Genomic DNA, 15,283 nt, shown 5'->3' on the forward strand with positions numbered 1-15,283 from the left:
AATAAGTCGGAATTTATAAGTGGTGCGTTAATTTTGCGGTAAAGTGCATATCATTGAGTTTAACAACGGTGCAGTGGTTACGCGCAGTCCTACTGAAATTTTTGGTGTTGGCGTAGCGTCAAGAGCAGAAAAGGTGCTTTTAGCTTGTTTCGAAAAAAAAAAAGAAAATAAAAAAAAGGGAAACTAAACAAATTAAATCCTGTTTTATCTTCTCATACAGTAGCTGATGCCAAAACCAAGACAAGTGACAAGTTTAGAGGAGTTCACACAGTTTTTTTAACGATTTTTCAAGAATGCTTTAAGGTAATAAAAAGTACTGTGCTATTTTATTTTCAATCTTTTCACCTTATTTTGGTGTTTGTGTTTTAAAATTTGAAGCAGTTTAACCCCTATTGTTGTGCCCACTTTACTTTTTCAAGTCTTCAAATACTTAAGAATAGTTTCTGATGAAAAAATCCTTTCAAAAATAAATTTTCATTTTTAGAAGCATCAACTTTATGAAGGAGTAGTCACAAAAGACTTTCATGAGTGCAGTTACAGAGTTTGTTCTGAGTTCCTGGATTATCCAGAATGCAAGTTGCAATACTCTTTAGAGCATCCCACTCAATGAATAAGAAGTGGGAAATTCTTCTTGATTTTATTGGTGAGTGAAACAGAAATAGGATCTTTCTAAGACTTTTACCTATTTCTTTAGTTTGTTCATAGCTTTGTTTCATTTACAGTTATACTGACACAACCCCAATAAAGTAATGCTTAATTAGGTATGCTTTTCACTGGACAATCTATAGCTTCTTTGGAATGATCCCTTTAATTCGATTAAAGATATGCGATAAAATTTTAAAAAAATTACATACTCATTACATTTTGAACTGAACCTTTTGTTTGGCTTTCTCACATTATGTTTTATAGAGTTACTGCTAAAGTTAACTCAGCCTCAGGTAGCAAGTCTGATTATTGAAAATAAGTTATTGAAAGAGAATTTTGAGTGTTGTCCTGGGGCAAGGTTAAGGGTTAAGTTAGGTTAGCAGAGCATATAATATTGAAGCAGTTAAAGTTTCAAGAAAAAGGTAAGTCATGTTTCTTCGATAGTTTACCAGAACCATTTTTTAAAAGTGATAGTTTGAAAAAGTTGACCTTTAGCCAACAAGTAAACATCCTTTTAACTGACTTGGGAATTATATTTTTAAGTTTATTCTCCATCAATCCTGAGCTTCTAATTTGTACGCAAATACATTTGCAGGCTTAATTTAGGTTAGGTAATATGTTAAAAAATGTAATATTTAAAAAAAATACTTTGCTTATTGTTCCAGGTCTCATTAACTTTTACCACGCTCTGCGAGTTTGTGATTGGAAAAATGCAGATACAGTGTGCAAGGTATGTATGCTTTACCTTTGCTAACCTAATGCTGTGTCGGTTTAGTGTCATAAATTTTTTCATTTTCCATTTGTCATTTGATATTTTGTCAGTGGATGTTTTAGGTCACTTTTTAAAATTGTTTTACCTTTTTGTCAGTAAACATTTAAAGTGTTCATTTCTTGCAATAACTAAAGTATCTGAAAAATATTTTCTTGCTACTCAGTTTAAATTCTTAACTTAATTTGCACCATCCCAATTTTTAAACTTTCAAGCTTGTTTTTTTAGACTTTGTGAGGAATTACTACTTGGGAAAGGATCGAGGCTAATGACAAGCAAGTCCTCCTAAACTCTGCTGTTTCTTGGCGACCCTGGTGATGAATTAAAGTACTGTCATTACAACAGTTGAAAAGAACATTTAAATACAGAGGTTCTCAAAATGCTTTTTGACAGAGAAATCTGTCGGACGCTCATATACAGAGTTGATTTTCAGTTGTTCAACTTGGCCTTTGATCACATCTGCTGCCCAGCGTTAAATTTAAAAGCCTTTAAACGTTTTTTATGTTTTGGTTAATTGGGTTATTTTTGAAAGAAGCTTGTTATTTTTGAAAGAAGCTGGGTTATTTTTGAAAAAAAGCCCAAATGTTTTAGAGTGAAATTGATGCAGTACAAGAAAGCCATGTTTTCATCGTTGAAACTTAAAGTTACCCATCGACTTGATCATTCAAATGTCCACAAGTTTTTTCGTTGAGAGGGAGGGAGCCGGGACAAAGTCGTTGCAAAAAGTATCGCTTCTCGGCCTAATGGCTAAGATCAAGTGTAGTATCTGTTCTTATCAGTTTAATATCTGGTACGCCGGCATAGTCCGGCTCATATATTAATCTGATTTTTGGCATTTGGTCAAGGGATCGTAGGTTTACCTCGCCCTGACCGCGGGTTGCCTCGGCGTTGCACTACTGCTGAGCGCGGCCCATACTATAGAGAAGGAAAAAAAAAAAGCAAACAAACGGGACGATGCGGTGTGCAATCGAAAACCCACAATTGAGAAGATTGGGGCACGTCCGAGGCTGCCCACACAACGGGAAAAGCATACTTACCTGACGGGGAAGTAAACCTGATCAACATTGGTCTTTTTTCTTCCGCCAGGCAAAAGATAAGAGCTATCATCATCGTAAACTACTCTCGCTGATTTTCTTCTTTCCGAAACTTCAAGAGAAATGGCTTCGTACGCCGAAACTACGAAACTTGGAGGAGCGACTTCACGTTTGAGCAAAGTGGTGGATTTCAATGTCTCCATGGATCCCGCTGAGGCTTTTAACCGAAAGTATATCGAAAATAGAGCTAAAGAACTAAACGAAAAAATTCAAGATATAGTAGGAAAAGGTAAAATATCCAGCCTCTTATACACAAACAGGGGAAACTGGATTGTAGATTTTCATAGAACTGAAGATGCTGACGCTTTTTTAAACCACGATTTCTACATCAGTAATTGTAACAAACACATCCCGAAAAGAAGACGCACAGAACAGGGATTCCTCATTACCGTAAAGTGCGATCCGCTAATTGAGGACAAACAAATTCTAGAACAAATGGTGCCCTTTATCGAAGAAACTTATAGCATCACGCACACCACCTATGACTTTGACAAAAGCGTAAAAGACGGGAGAAGACTTTTCAGAGTAAAACTAAAAGTCCAGCTAGAGAAAGTACCACACCATATTGAAATCGAGGGGATGCGTATTGCGCTGCATTTCGCTGGAAAGTCTTTCTTTTGCAGAGTATGCGGCAACGCACACCCCCCTAACACCAGGTGTACTGCTCCATCAAATGAAGCAACAATAGCTGCTCATGTATCACAAATATCACAAATACAAAAGGCGGTGGCTCTAGCCCATACAGAAAATCCAAAAAATGAGGAAAACACAACCCCCTCAAATGAAACCACTACCATAGAAGTTAAAAACAAACATGAACCACCCACAAAAACAACAAAAAAAGAAGAAACTACCAAAACAGAACAGAAAAGTGAACCGAAACAAAAGAAAAAAGATTTTGTTGAAATAGACTTTGATGTTGTATCAGATGAAGGTCTCCTAAACTTTGTGAGATCAGCAAATGACAAAATGAACCAAAGAAACAGGGACAGGGAATATAAAGAGAGCGAAAGGCGAGTCGAATTACAGAAAGAGAAAGAGAACACGACAGAAAACGACGAAACGAATGCAGAAAAATGGAAGAAAGTTGAGAAAATAATAAAAAGAAGCGCCCCACCACAAACACCACAAAAAGCGGATGTAAAAAAGAAACATCTAAATCAAAAAACACTCAACCAATCGATCGGGTGAGAAAACTTTATAAATTTTTTTTTTATTATCTCAGCGATCATACTTAGTGCGCCTTCTCTTTCCTTCTTTTTTCTTTTTATGTATTTTTTTTTTTTTTTTTTTTTTTTTTTTTTTTTTTTTTTTTTTTTTTTTGTGTGTTTCTTATACTTTTTTATATCAAAAAAACAATAGAGATAGACGACCCATCAGGTCGACGGTACTCACCTGTTAAAAATGAGCAGCGTAAAAATTTATTCAGCAAACGTTTCTGGTTTAAAAAACGAATTTAAAAGAAAAACTGTACTGAAAAACTTTAAAAAACTTAAAAGCGATTTTATTTTCATCCAAGAAACTCACCTTAATCAAAAAGAAAATCTACATATGGCAACAGAATGGAACGCCTCTGCGTTCTTTTCTGCTGGTGGCGAGAGAACACGCGGCACCGCAATTCTATGCGCTAATTACCTCAATGAAATTTTCTTTGAGCATGCTGATGTAAATGGCAATTTCAACATTCTGGCTACTAGAACAAAGGAACAAAAATTCCTCTTAATAAATATCTACGCCACATCTGGTCATACAAAACTACAACAAAACGAAAGAAAAAATATTTTTCAAAAAATAATAAAACTATTACAAAGTTTTGATCTGAGCGAGTATTTAGTCGTCTGTGGAGGAGATTTTAACATGGTTCTTGACGAGGCCGATAGATATCCAAAACTCTATAGAAAAACGTGCGGCTCGTCACAGAGCCTAAAAAACCTCCTAAACAGATTCGACCTCGAAGATATGTGGCGTACCTTTAACATCACCAAAGAGGAATTTACTTACAGATCTACTAACAACGTGACGCATTCTAGGCTAGACAGACTTTACATCAGCAAAAGCGCAAGGCAATATGTAACAACTAGCCACGTGCCGGCGACGTTCTCTGACCACTATAATGCCATAACTGCGAAAATAACACTACAAAAAGTTGATTTCGGAAAGGAAATTTGGATCCTAAATAACAAACATTTGAAAAATGAAAACTATCAGTCGCAACTTAAAAACCTCCTTTCAAAAGAAATTGAACAAAAAAACAGTTTTGAAAACATCACCGACTGGTGGGAAGCGCTCAAAAAAGCAATTAAAAACCATGCTCAAGCTTACAGCAAAATAGAAGCAAAAAACAAAAGAAAAGAAGAATACAAACTAAGAAAAAAATTAAAAAACGCACAAAAAAAGATGCATAAAAACACCAACATGGTAATTCTTTGTAGAGAACTAAAAAACAAATTAGAATATTTTGAAAAAAATAGAGCGATAGGAGCTGCGATACGCGCAAGAATTAAATGGAGATATCAAGGCGAAAAATGCAACAAATATTTCTTAAATCTCGAAAAAAACAAATTAGCAAAATCCGTCATTACCGAAATTAATTCGGAAGCCGGAGAAACAAAAACACACTCCCGCGACATTATTGCTGAATTCGAGAATTTCTATAAAAAACTTTATAATACCGAAGAGAGAGACCTCTCAAGCCAAAAGCATTTTTTCCAAAATACTGAATCCAAAAAAATATCAAAAAACAACAAAAAAATTCTCCAAAAACCGATAGAACTTTTTGAAATAAAAAAAGCGATAATAGAACTGGAGAACAATAAATCTCCGGGATCCGATGGACTAACCGCGGAGTTTTACAAAGCCGGCTTTCCCCTTTTGGGGGAAGCGATGCTTGCTTTGTACAACTCCGTCCTAAAACACGGCGAAATGACGGAGTCACAAAAACAAGCTATAATTATATGCCTCTACAAAAAAGGAGAAAAAAAAGATATTAATAACTGGAGACCGATATCTCTCCTGAACACTGATTATAAAATACTGTCGAAGGTCCTGGCCAACAGGTTGAGACATGTCCTCCCGCAAATAATTAGCGAATGCCAGACGGCATGTATCCCGGACAGGACCATCTATGACAACCTCAGTTACACAAGAGATATCATAAAAATAGCCCATGAAAACAAAATGAACGCCTCGATAATCTCCATAGACCAGGTGAAGGCCTTCGACAGGGTGGATCGTATTTTTTTATTTGATAGCCTACGATTTTTCGGCTTCGGTTTTTTATTTACTAATTTTATAAAAACGCTTTATTACGACATATCCGCGCGCGTTAAAATAAACGGTTTTCTTTCCCAAAATATCAAAGTAATCAGAGGAGTAAGACAAGGTTGTCCCCTTTCAATGATGCTTTACAACATCCAAGCTGAAATTTTTGCGGGCTATATAAGAAAAAACCCAAAAATAAAAGGAATTATGATTAACAAAAATGAAACAAAAATACTTCAATATGCTGACGACACCAACTTCTACTTGACCGGAGACGACTCAATTACCGAACTTGGACACGCACTAGACATTAATTACAGAGCTACTGGAACAAAACTGAACCGCGACAAATGCCAAGGACTGTGGTTAGGTACCAACATCACTCAAAACAAGGAGGACTACCTAGGCTTCGAGTGGGGAGATCCCTGCTTCAGGAGCTTAGGAGTTCTCTTTTCCAACAACAATGAGTACAGCGCCCACAAACAGTGGAGGGAAGAGGTAGGCAAAGTTCGAGAGAAAATCCTCAAATGGTCGAGGGTTAAACTCTCCTTTAAGGGCAAGGCGCTAATTATAAACCAGTCGCTACTCAGCGGCATGTGGCACCTTGCCTTTACCCTACCTCTACCCTGCCAAAAACTTATTACTAACCTCGAAAACATCATTCAAAACTATTTGTGGGACAACAAAAATATCAAAACAAACAAAAACATCTCAAAACTGCCGATTGAAAAGGGTGGACTCAAAATAATAAACATCAGCGAAAAACTCAAATCCATTCAAGCGAGCTGGGTGTCCAAACTTTTCAACGGCAAAAACACAGGACCTTGGCGCGACACAGCCGAACACATACTAAACAAATACAGAAACGCCGGTCAGGGAAACCTAGTTTTTCTGACCACACACTCAGACGCGACCCTCAAGACCTTACCTCTATACTACAGACAAATGATCAATGACTGGACCGAACTGACAAAATACCAAACGCATAAACACCTCACCATAGAACAAATACTGAGACAACCCATCTTCTACAACCCACATATACGCAAACAAAACAAAACTCTAACACCGACAAACAACGCAAAACGAAACGAACTGATAAAACTGGCCGACATTTCCAACGTATTCAGACCGGGCTTCCTTGACAACAGACTGATAAATCTAACCGAAAACGAACTCAAACAAATCACATCCTCCCTCCCCCCCGACTGGAAACACAAAATCGAAAACGAACATCAAAACTACGACCACAACAAAGCCGACCTGACTTTAACGGTGTCGAATAACTCAAAAATAAACATTCAAAATTTAAAACCCAAAACCATCTATAAAATTCTAATGGAAAAAGAAGTTGCAAAAACAAAAACACATTTTTTAAAATGGAATAAAATTTTCAAAGAAAACATGCTCAACACTACCGAAATGGAGTGGGAAAAACTTTTCTATAAAATACACAAAAGCCAAAAGAACAATAAAGCGAGCGAAATTAAATATAAAGCCATTCATTTTGCATTGCCCACAAACGCAATTTTTAAAAAAAGAGGCTACGTCAGTGACGACCTATGCCCGCAATGTATGAAAGAAAGCGAAAATCTACCGCACATGTTGTTCAACTGTGAAAAGGTGCAACCTTTAATAAAATACGCAGTCTCTTTTTTAAACATTTTGTATCCCAAAACCGAACCTTTTAAAAATACTTTTAAACTCTTTTTATTTGGACCTAATGATAGCGCGCATGAATATAAATTTGGTAACTTTATTTTTAATGAACTTTTCTTCCACATATATTGTAATAGAATGAGAGCACATCATGAGCGAACCACTGTCTCGAAAGAGAACCTCCTAAAAGAATTTGAAGGGAAACTTAAAAAAATAATAAATACTGAATACCAAATAGCAAAAGAAAGTAACACTTTAGAGGAATTTTTCAAAGAAACAAAAAACATTTGGAACGATGAAAATAAACTAGAAATAAAATTGAAACTGAGTAGTTTTTTGCGATGATCTTAAAAAGCTCTTATTCGTTGAAACCTTTTCGTTTTTCTTTTTTCTTTTTTTCCTTTTTACTTTTGGTTTTGGCCTTTTACTTTTTATTTTTTTATTTTGAATTTTTTTGGCCATGTTCTGTTCGCCGTCATGATTGCCACGAGTTTATTTTTTTTTAATTTCTTTAACTTTGTTAACGAACACTCGTGTAAATCATGACTAGGGTCCGCAAGGCAACTAGCTGGAGGACCCGAAATAAAAATCATAATATCTGATCAACATGGGGCTTCTTCCAGGGTGAGGCTCTTGCATTGCACTTCGCCTGGGCTGACCCCTGCGATTACCGCTAACGTCGGTAACTCGACCGTACAATTTCTGGTAGTGGGGGCCTGCGTTCGCGCTCGCCCCCTCCTCTAACGACTTAAAAAAAAAACCTCTCCTCTCACCCCTAAGAGTCTACTGCATATTTTGAGAGGCGCATACAAAGTCTGCTATAAGTGCAAATAAATTTTATTTATTTCAAAAGTTGTTGTTTTTTTTTTTTTTGTTTTTTTTTTTTTTTGTACAAAATCAATAAAAATCTAAGAATCGCAAAGAGGCAACCAAATAAGCATAGGAGCGACGAGAATCGTTTCAACGTGACAACCAGCAAGCGTGATCGACCGGTTACAATCCCGGAAATCACTCGACGGCGGAACAAAATGTGACAGTCACAACAGTGAAAACGAGTCGCTGTAATAAAAAACAATGACGATAATAATAGTTAAAATAACAAACAGTAGCAATAAGAAAATCGATATCAATAGTGACAACGAAAATAATGACAACGATGAAGATAACAATAACGACAATAACAAAAATTAACGATAGCATCGATAAACTAACGATAATAGTAATACTGACAATAGCAACGACCACAAAAAAATAAGCATTAGCAATAACGATCTAACAGTAACAATAGTAACAACAACAGCAGCAGCAACAGTAACAACAATTGTCAACCATTTATGCATATCGCATATTGGATTCTGGTGCGGTGAAATGCATTCTTTTACTACCGTTCATTATTTTCATGAAAACAGCTCTGATTCCTACGTGTTGATCTTAGAAAGAAACGACAACGACCGAAACATTTTGGCAAGTTGACACGTCAATACGCAACGTTGCCAGAGATACGTAACGACGATTGACGAATCTTACAAATTTTTGCTCTTCAAAGCTAGTTTTGCAGTCTTTTCGTCATTTCGACAAAACTAGGGAACATTGACATCGTGCAACTTTAGACTTGCGAGGGTTTCTTTCATGGCCGCCGAGAGGACGGGGAAGATTCCCGGGTATCCCCGTGTATCTACAAACGATATTTTAAAAATCATTTTTTTAAAAGATTTAAATAGTTTTGACTTTTAAAAGATTTCATTAACTTTCGTTTTTAATTTTTAATGACTAGAGCACACTTCTATTGGTCCTGGGTATGTAATTGATCACAACGAGGGCCCCTTAAGAAAACTTCCCCTGGGCCCTCGTTGACTATGGTGGCTATAGTCCCTTTAACCGTTGCCCTTGTTGTTCAGCATCAAAACTAGCTTTCTGGCTTTTGTGCGAGGAAAAAGAGCGCCATTTTCTTTCCCTCAGAGATGCGGAGACGGAAGAAGCGCCCTCACACACCTTTCGACCAGTCGCTCCCCTTTCAATCGACACCACCCAGGCAGGGCCGTGTTTATGCATATTCTTTTGCAGGGGATGAGTTCTGTGTATCTTAGAGTCAACTGAAAAAGCAGATTTTGTAAAGAAAAGGGAGTCCCCTTTGGCGACTTTTTTTTTTTTTTTTCGTAAACGGTTGCAAAAGCCTACGGCACCAGGAGTTCCCAGGCGGTCACCCATCCAAGTACTACCCTGGCCCGACGATGCTTAACTTCCGTGATCGGACGAGAACGGGTGTATTCACCGTGGTATGGTCGTAGGCAATAGTGTACGGCTTTAATTTAAAATTTAAAGTTTCTAACGCCTTAACAATAATTTTTAACGGATGTGTGGCTATGAAAATAGCCTTTTGTGTTGTTTATACCGCCGTTTACTGGGCTGCTGGCTTTGGAACCTTCTCGTTCTTTTTGGGAAGCAACACAGCTTGAATGTTTGGCAACACACCGCCGCTCGCAATTGTAACACCTGACAACAACTTGTTTAACTCTTCGTCGTTGCGAACAGCTAGCTGTAAGTGACGAGGAATGATCCTGGCTTTTTTGTTATCGCGTGCAGCATTACCAGCTAACTCTAAGATTTCGGCGGAGAGGTATTCCAAAACTGCAGCTAAGTAGACCGGTGCGCCTGAACCGATGCGATTGGCGTAATGCCCTTTGCGCAAAAATCGGTGAACGCGACCAACAGGAAACTGAAGACCCGCTCTAAAAGATCGAGTTTTTGCCTTGGCCTTAGCTTTTCCTCCTTTTCCACGTCCTGACATTTTATTTTCTAACACAAGCAGAGACAGACAGACGGACCAGAGATCTCGTGCGCCTTTTTTTTATTTTAAACAGCAAAAAGTTTGCTATTCTTATCAAAATAGAGTGGTCTCAAAGTCAACCTTTTTTTAACCAATAGTAAAAAAGAAATAAACGATGCTCAAACAACTTAATCTTTTAAGAACCAATAGAAGTGCATATGACGCAAGAGTTTTCAAGTTGGAGGCTACAACTTTATCTTAAATTAAATCCAGTTGCAATGCAATGAAAACAAACGAAAAGAATTTTTACTGTTAGGCCCGTCGAAATGTCAGACGCACAAAAAACCGGAGGAAAACAAGCGCCAAAGGTGGCGAAAAAAGGCGAGAAGCGCGCCGGTAAGAAAGGTGGTAAAATCGCTGGAACTGGTGACAAGAAGCGCAAGAGAAAGAGACGAGAGTCTTATGCCATTTACATTTACAACGTCCTGAAGCAAGTTCACCCTGATGTCGGTGTTTCTTCTAAAGCAATGAGCATCATGAATTCTTTCGTGAACGACATTTTCGAAAGAATTGCTTCTGAAGCTTCGCGGCTCGCCCTTCAAAATAAGAAATCTACGATCTCTTCGCGTGAAATTCAAACCGCCGTGCGCCTTTTACTTCCCGGTGAACTTGCTAAACACGCAGTGAGCGAAGGCACCAAGGCTGTTACCAAGTACACCAGCAGTAAGTAGATCAAAATCCGCTCAAACGGCTATTTTTATAGCCACGCATCTTTTAAAAACATTAGACGCATTAACGAAATAGGTTCAAATGAAAATATCTGTTGCAATCGCTATATTTAATTGTGCAAACAATGCCAAGTGCAGAATAGCTAAACTAGCTGCTAAAATAAAACACTTAAACTGCTGCATCCGTCCTAGGCTATGAACAACTTAAAACCTTTTTTTTTCTTCTTCAAAATTGCTCTCAAACTCCCCTTTTCTAGAATATACATCGACCTAAAAAGCACGGAGCAGTTACCGGTGAGGTTACTGTGACTTTCAAACTCAATTAGTGTAATTGTTACTACCTGACAAAGTCCTAAATGCCGCGCAACGTTTTAAAGAAATGTGTACCTATGAAAATAGCCGTTTGATGAAGGATTGAGCAGTACAGGTTATTTCTTGTCCACTTTTGCGGTGGCACTCTTTGCAGCGACTTTCTTCTTAGGTGCTGTTTCAGCTTTCTTTACCGCGGGTTTTTTAGCAACCGGTAGCTTGGCGCTCCTTTTTAACTGGAGCGCATGAAATAGCACCAGCGCGACTAATCTTAGTGAGAGCAGTTCTACTTTTGAAAGTGTATGAGCAACGCTGGCTTCTAAAAATCCATTAGTCGATTGTCGCTATACCTATGCTGCCACGCAAACTCAATAGTGGTGGGGATCACAAACACGCAAGATAGTACGACTGCAAGAATATTTAATGCGTTGGCAAAGTGTTCAAAGTATTCAAATGTTGTCAGCAAAATTGTTACATCAACGGGTAAAGAAAACTGACGTTCTGTAAAGCTATCAAAATGTATCAAGGTGTAGAAAAAGTCTAATTAAAACAGTTAATAGTACCGCTGTCATTTTGTAGATGATTTTTTATGGATTATGTTAGTTATGGAAAAATAATTGGTGCATGAAAGGGTCAATGGGATAGTTACGAAACTACAAATGTTGTTAATGTTTGTAAGAAAATAAGACCGAGGAAGTAGACACAGTGTAATATCGTCAGTACAAATCATAATCTGATCACAATCGGAAAAAAAAAGAAGAAGAAGAATACAGTTTTGTTTGTAAATTTTTTTTTAATGACTCATAAAAAGGCTTGGGTACTAGTGATAACCCACAAGCTCTAAAATATCTAAAAAGATGCACTGTCTTCCGACCAGAGTTTCGGCACGGAAAAAACACATACTACAATTTAGTCACTGTGTATTAAGGTATGCATCAAATACTTGCCAATCGCATTTCGTTCATTTCGGGGTTTCGGGAAGGGGAATGATAAAAAAAAAAAAGAAAGAATTCGCAACTGAGCGTCCGCGGTGCACCCATCTTACTAGGCTGCGCGAGTAAGCAGAAACCGTTACTATGCTCTTAGCTAAACCAATGATATTTATACTAACTAGATGTAAAACTTCAAATAAATTTCGTAAGAAATTGTGAAGCAAGTTTTTTAAGTTTTTAAAGCCGGTAGCCTCTTTATTTAAACTGACAATAATTCGTTTGTTTTAATCGATGTTTTTATGATTCTGGCTGGCAAAAAAAAACTTGCTTGGCAAAAAAATATGCTTCACTGCGAAAGCGCGAGTTAAATATCTAGTTAATATACACTTAACCGCAAAATTAACGCACCACATACATTTCGATTTATTTTAATTGTGGTCATATATTTTGACAAACGTGTTAAGAATAGAACACATGAACACAGTTATTTCGATGATAATAATAAAAGCGACTTTGAGGATGGTGAGAAAAGAAAAGAAAAGAAAGAAAAACAAACTAAAACTAGAAATATGGTAAGTAATAAAATTAAGGTAAGTAACAAAATAAACTAAGATGATTATTGTTGTTATGCACACTAATACAGCTTAAAATGTAACATTTTTGACTTATCAATATCTAGTGTTGCCACATCTTGATGTTGTTGCAGCCAGACAGCACCGTGGATTTCTTTTAATTAGAGGTGTAATCGTTTCTTGAAGGATATCTTCACATACGCGGATAAGACTTTGTCGCAACTCGTCTAGGTGGTGGATGTTGACTTCTAACACAGCGTGCCATTATGCCCCAAAGATGCTCTATTGGGTTCATATCTGGACTGCAAGCCGGCCACTCCAAAACTTGAATAGTAGCATTTTGTAAGTATTCAGTAACAACATGCGCCGTATGTGGTCTAGCATTATCTTACATAAGAAGGAATCCATCTCCCATGAACGATGCAAGAGGTACCAAAAAAGGTTTTAAAATGTCAGCTTATGTATCGTTGAGAAGTCAGAACAGACGTGTTGCTCAAATGACAGTTATCATTGAGCAACACATCTGTTCATACTAACTTTATACATACTTTTCTTTTAAAAGTGAGGTTTAGTTACAGCAAAACGTGCTGCTTATGAAAAGCTGCTACAATTTGGAAACTAAAACGGAATAAAGCCTACAAATGACGTCACAATAAACATTATTATCGACTTTGTATTTGATAAATCCGGGAAATACGTAATATTTTTCAAAATAAGTCGGAATTTATAAGTGGTGCGTTAATTTTGCGGTAAAGTGCATATCATTGAGTTTAACAACGGTGCAGTGGTTACGCGCAGTCCTACTGAAATTTTTGGTGTTGGCGTAGCGTCAAGAGCAGAAAAGGTGCTTTTAGCTTGTTTCGAAAAAAAAAAAGAAAATAAAAAAAAGGGAAACTAAACAAATTAAATCCTGTTTTATCTTCTCATACAGTAGCTGATGCCAAAACCAAGACAAGTGACAAGTTTAGAGGAGTTCACACAGTTTTTTTAACGATTTTTCAAGAATGCTTTAAGGTAATAAAAAGTACTGTGCTATTTTATTTTCAATCTTTTCACCTTATTTTGGTGTTTGTGTTTTAAAATTTGAAGCAGTTTAACCCCTATTGTTGTGCCCACTTTACTTTTTCAAGTCTTCAAATACTTAAGAATAGTTTCTGATGAAAAAATCCTTTCAAAAATAAATTTTCATTTTTAGAAGCATCAACTTTATGAAGGAGTAGTCACAAAAGACTTTCATGAGTGCAGTTACAGAGTTTGTTCTGAGTTCCTGGATTATCCAGAATGCAAGTTGCAATACTCTTTAGAGCATCCCACTCAATGAATAAGAAGTGGGAAATTCTTCTTGATTTTATTGGTGAGTGAAACAGAAATAGGATCTTTCTAAGACTTTTACCTATTTCTTTAGTTTGTTCATAGCTTTGTTTCATTTACAGTTATACTGACACAACCCCAATAAAGTAATGCTTAATTAGGTATGCTTTTCACTGGACAATCTATAGCTTCTTTGGAATGATCCCTTTAATTCGATTAAAGATATGCGATAAAATTTTAAAAAAATTACATACTCATTACATTTTGAACTGAACCTTTTGTTTGGCTTTCTCACATTATGTTTTATAGAGTTACTGCTAAAGTTAACTCAGCCTCAGGTAGCAAGTCTGATTATTGAAAATAAGTTATTGAAAGAGAATTTTGAGTGTTGTCCTGGGGCAAGGTTAAGGGTTAAGTTAGGTTAGCAGAGCATATAATATTGAAGCAGTTAAAGTTTCAAGAAAAAGGTAAGTCATGTTTCTTCGATAGTTTACCAGAACCATTTTTTAAAAGTGATAGTTTGAAAAAGTTGACCTTTAGCCAACAAGTAAACATCCTTTTAACTGACTTGGGAATTATATTTTTAAGTTTATTCTCCATCAATCCTGAGCTTCTAATTTGTACGCAAATACATTTGCAGGCTTAATTTAGGTTAGGTAATATGTTAAAAAATGTAATATTTAAAAAAAATACTTTGCTTATTGTTCCAGGTCTCATTAACTTTTACCACGCTCTGCGAGTTTGTGATTGGAAAAATGCAGATACAGTGTGCAAGGTATGTATGCTTTACCTTTGCTAACCTAATGCTGTGTCGGTTTAGTGTCATAAATTTTTTCATTTTCCATTTGTCATTTGATATTTTGTCAGTGGATGTTTTAGGTCACTTTTTAAAATTGTTTTACCTTTTTGTCAGTAAACATTTAAAGTGTTCATTTCTTGCAATAACTAAAGTATCTGAAAAATATTTTCTTGCTACTCAGTTTAAATTCTTAACTTAATTTGCACCATCCCAATTTTTAAACTTTCAAGCTTGTTTTTTTAGACTTTGTGAGGAATTACTACTTGGGAAAGGATCGAGGCTAATGACAAGCAAGTCCTCCTAAACTCTGCTGTTTCTTGGCGACCCTGGTGATGAATTAAAGTACTGTCATTACAACAGTTGAAAAGAACATTTAAATACAGAGGTTCTCAAAATGCTTTTTGACAGAGAAATCTGTCGGACGCTCATATACAGAG

The 15,283-nt window shown here is 36.6% G+C and overlaps 2 protein-coding genes, 2 non-coding genes and 2 pseudogenes across 4 annotated transcripts; 4 read left to right on the forward strand and 2 right to left on the reverse strand.

The window, feature by feature from the left end:
- Nucleotides 1–85: 85 nt before the first annotated feature.
- LOC149876161 (uncharacterized) lies at nt 86–3,752 on the forward strand. Its single transcript, XM_090075672.1, has 4 exons — nt 86–303; nt 485–643; nt 1,311–1,375; nt 1,643–3,752. Exon 4 carries the CDS (start codon nt 2,572–2,574, stop codon nt 3,697–3,699), a length of 1,128 nt encoding a protein of 375 aa, XP_089931798.1. The 5' UTR covers nt 86–303; nt 485–643; nt 1,311–1,375; nt 1,643–2,571; the 3' UTR covers nt 3,700–3,752.
- LOC149876162 (U2 spliceosomal RNA) lies at nt 2,142–2,333 on the forward strand. Its single transcript, XR_016448855.1, has one exon. It is a non-coding gene; the product is annotated as a U2 spliceosomal RNA (small nuclear RNA).
- Nucleotides 3,753–8,027: 4,275 nt separating the features above from the next.
- Nucleotides 8,028–8,165, forward strand: LOC149876163 (U1 spliceosomal RNA; annotated as a pseudogene).
- Nucleotides 8,166–9,599: 1,434 nt separating this feature from the next.
- LOC149876164 (5S ribosomal RNA) lies at nt 9,600–9,718 on the reverse strand. The gene has a single exon (XR_016448894.1). It is a non-coding gene; the product is annotated as a 5S ribosomal RNA (ribosomal RNA).
- Nucleotides 9,719–9,826: 108 nt separating this feature from the next.
- LOC149876165 (histone H2A, orphon) lies at nt 9,827–10,920 on the reverse strand. Its single transcript, XM_090075665.1, has 2 exons — nt 10,791–10,920; nt 9,827–10,224 (listed from the first exon to the last, which is right to left on the reverse strand). The coding sequence occupies exon 2, from the start codon at nt 10,214–10,216 to the stop codon at nt 9,827–9,829; it is 390 nt and encodes a 129-aa protein (XP_089931791.1). The 5' UTR covers nt 10,217–10,224; nt 10,791–10,920.
- LOC149876166 (late histone H2B.L4 pseudogene) lies at nt 10,522–10,926 on the forward strand (annotated as a pseudogene).
- Nucleotides 10,927–15,283: the final 4,357 nt, after the last annotated feature.

This window comes from Hydra viridissima, unplaced genomic scaffold (assembly GCF_058129835.1).
Source record: "Hydra viridissima isolate aposymbiotic clone 2 unplaced genomic scaffold, HvirCarnegie_v1 scaffold_29, whole genome shotgun sequence".
NCBI lineage: Eukaryota > Metazoa > Cnidaria > Hydrozoa > Anthoathecata > Hydridae > Hydra > Hydra viridissima.

Excerpts from the sequence above, each read along its gene's own strand:
- LOC149876161 (XM_090075672.1), top strand. The coding sequence starts at position 2,572 with ATGGCTTCGTACGCCGAAACTACGAAACTTGGAGGAGCGACTTCACGT.
- LOC149876165 (XM_090075665.1), bottom strand. The coding sequence starts at position 10,216 with ATGTCAGGACGTGGAAAAGGAGGAAAAGCTAAGGCCAAGGCAAAAACT.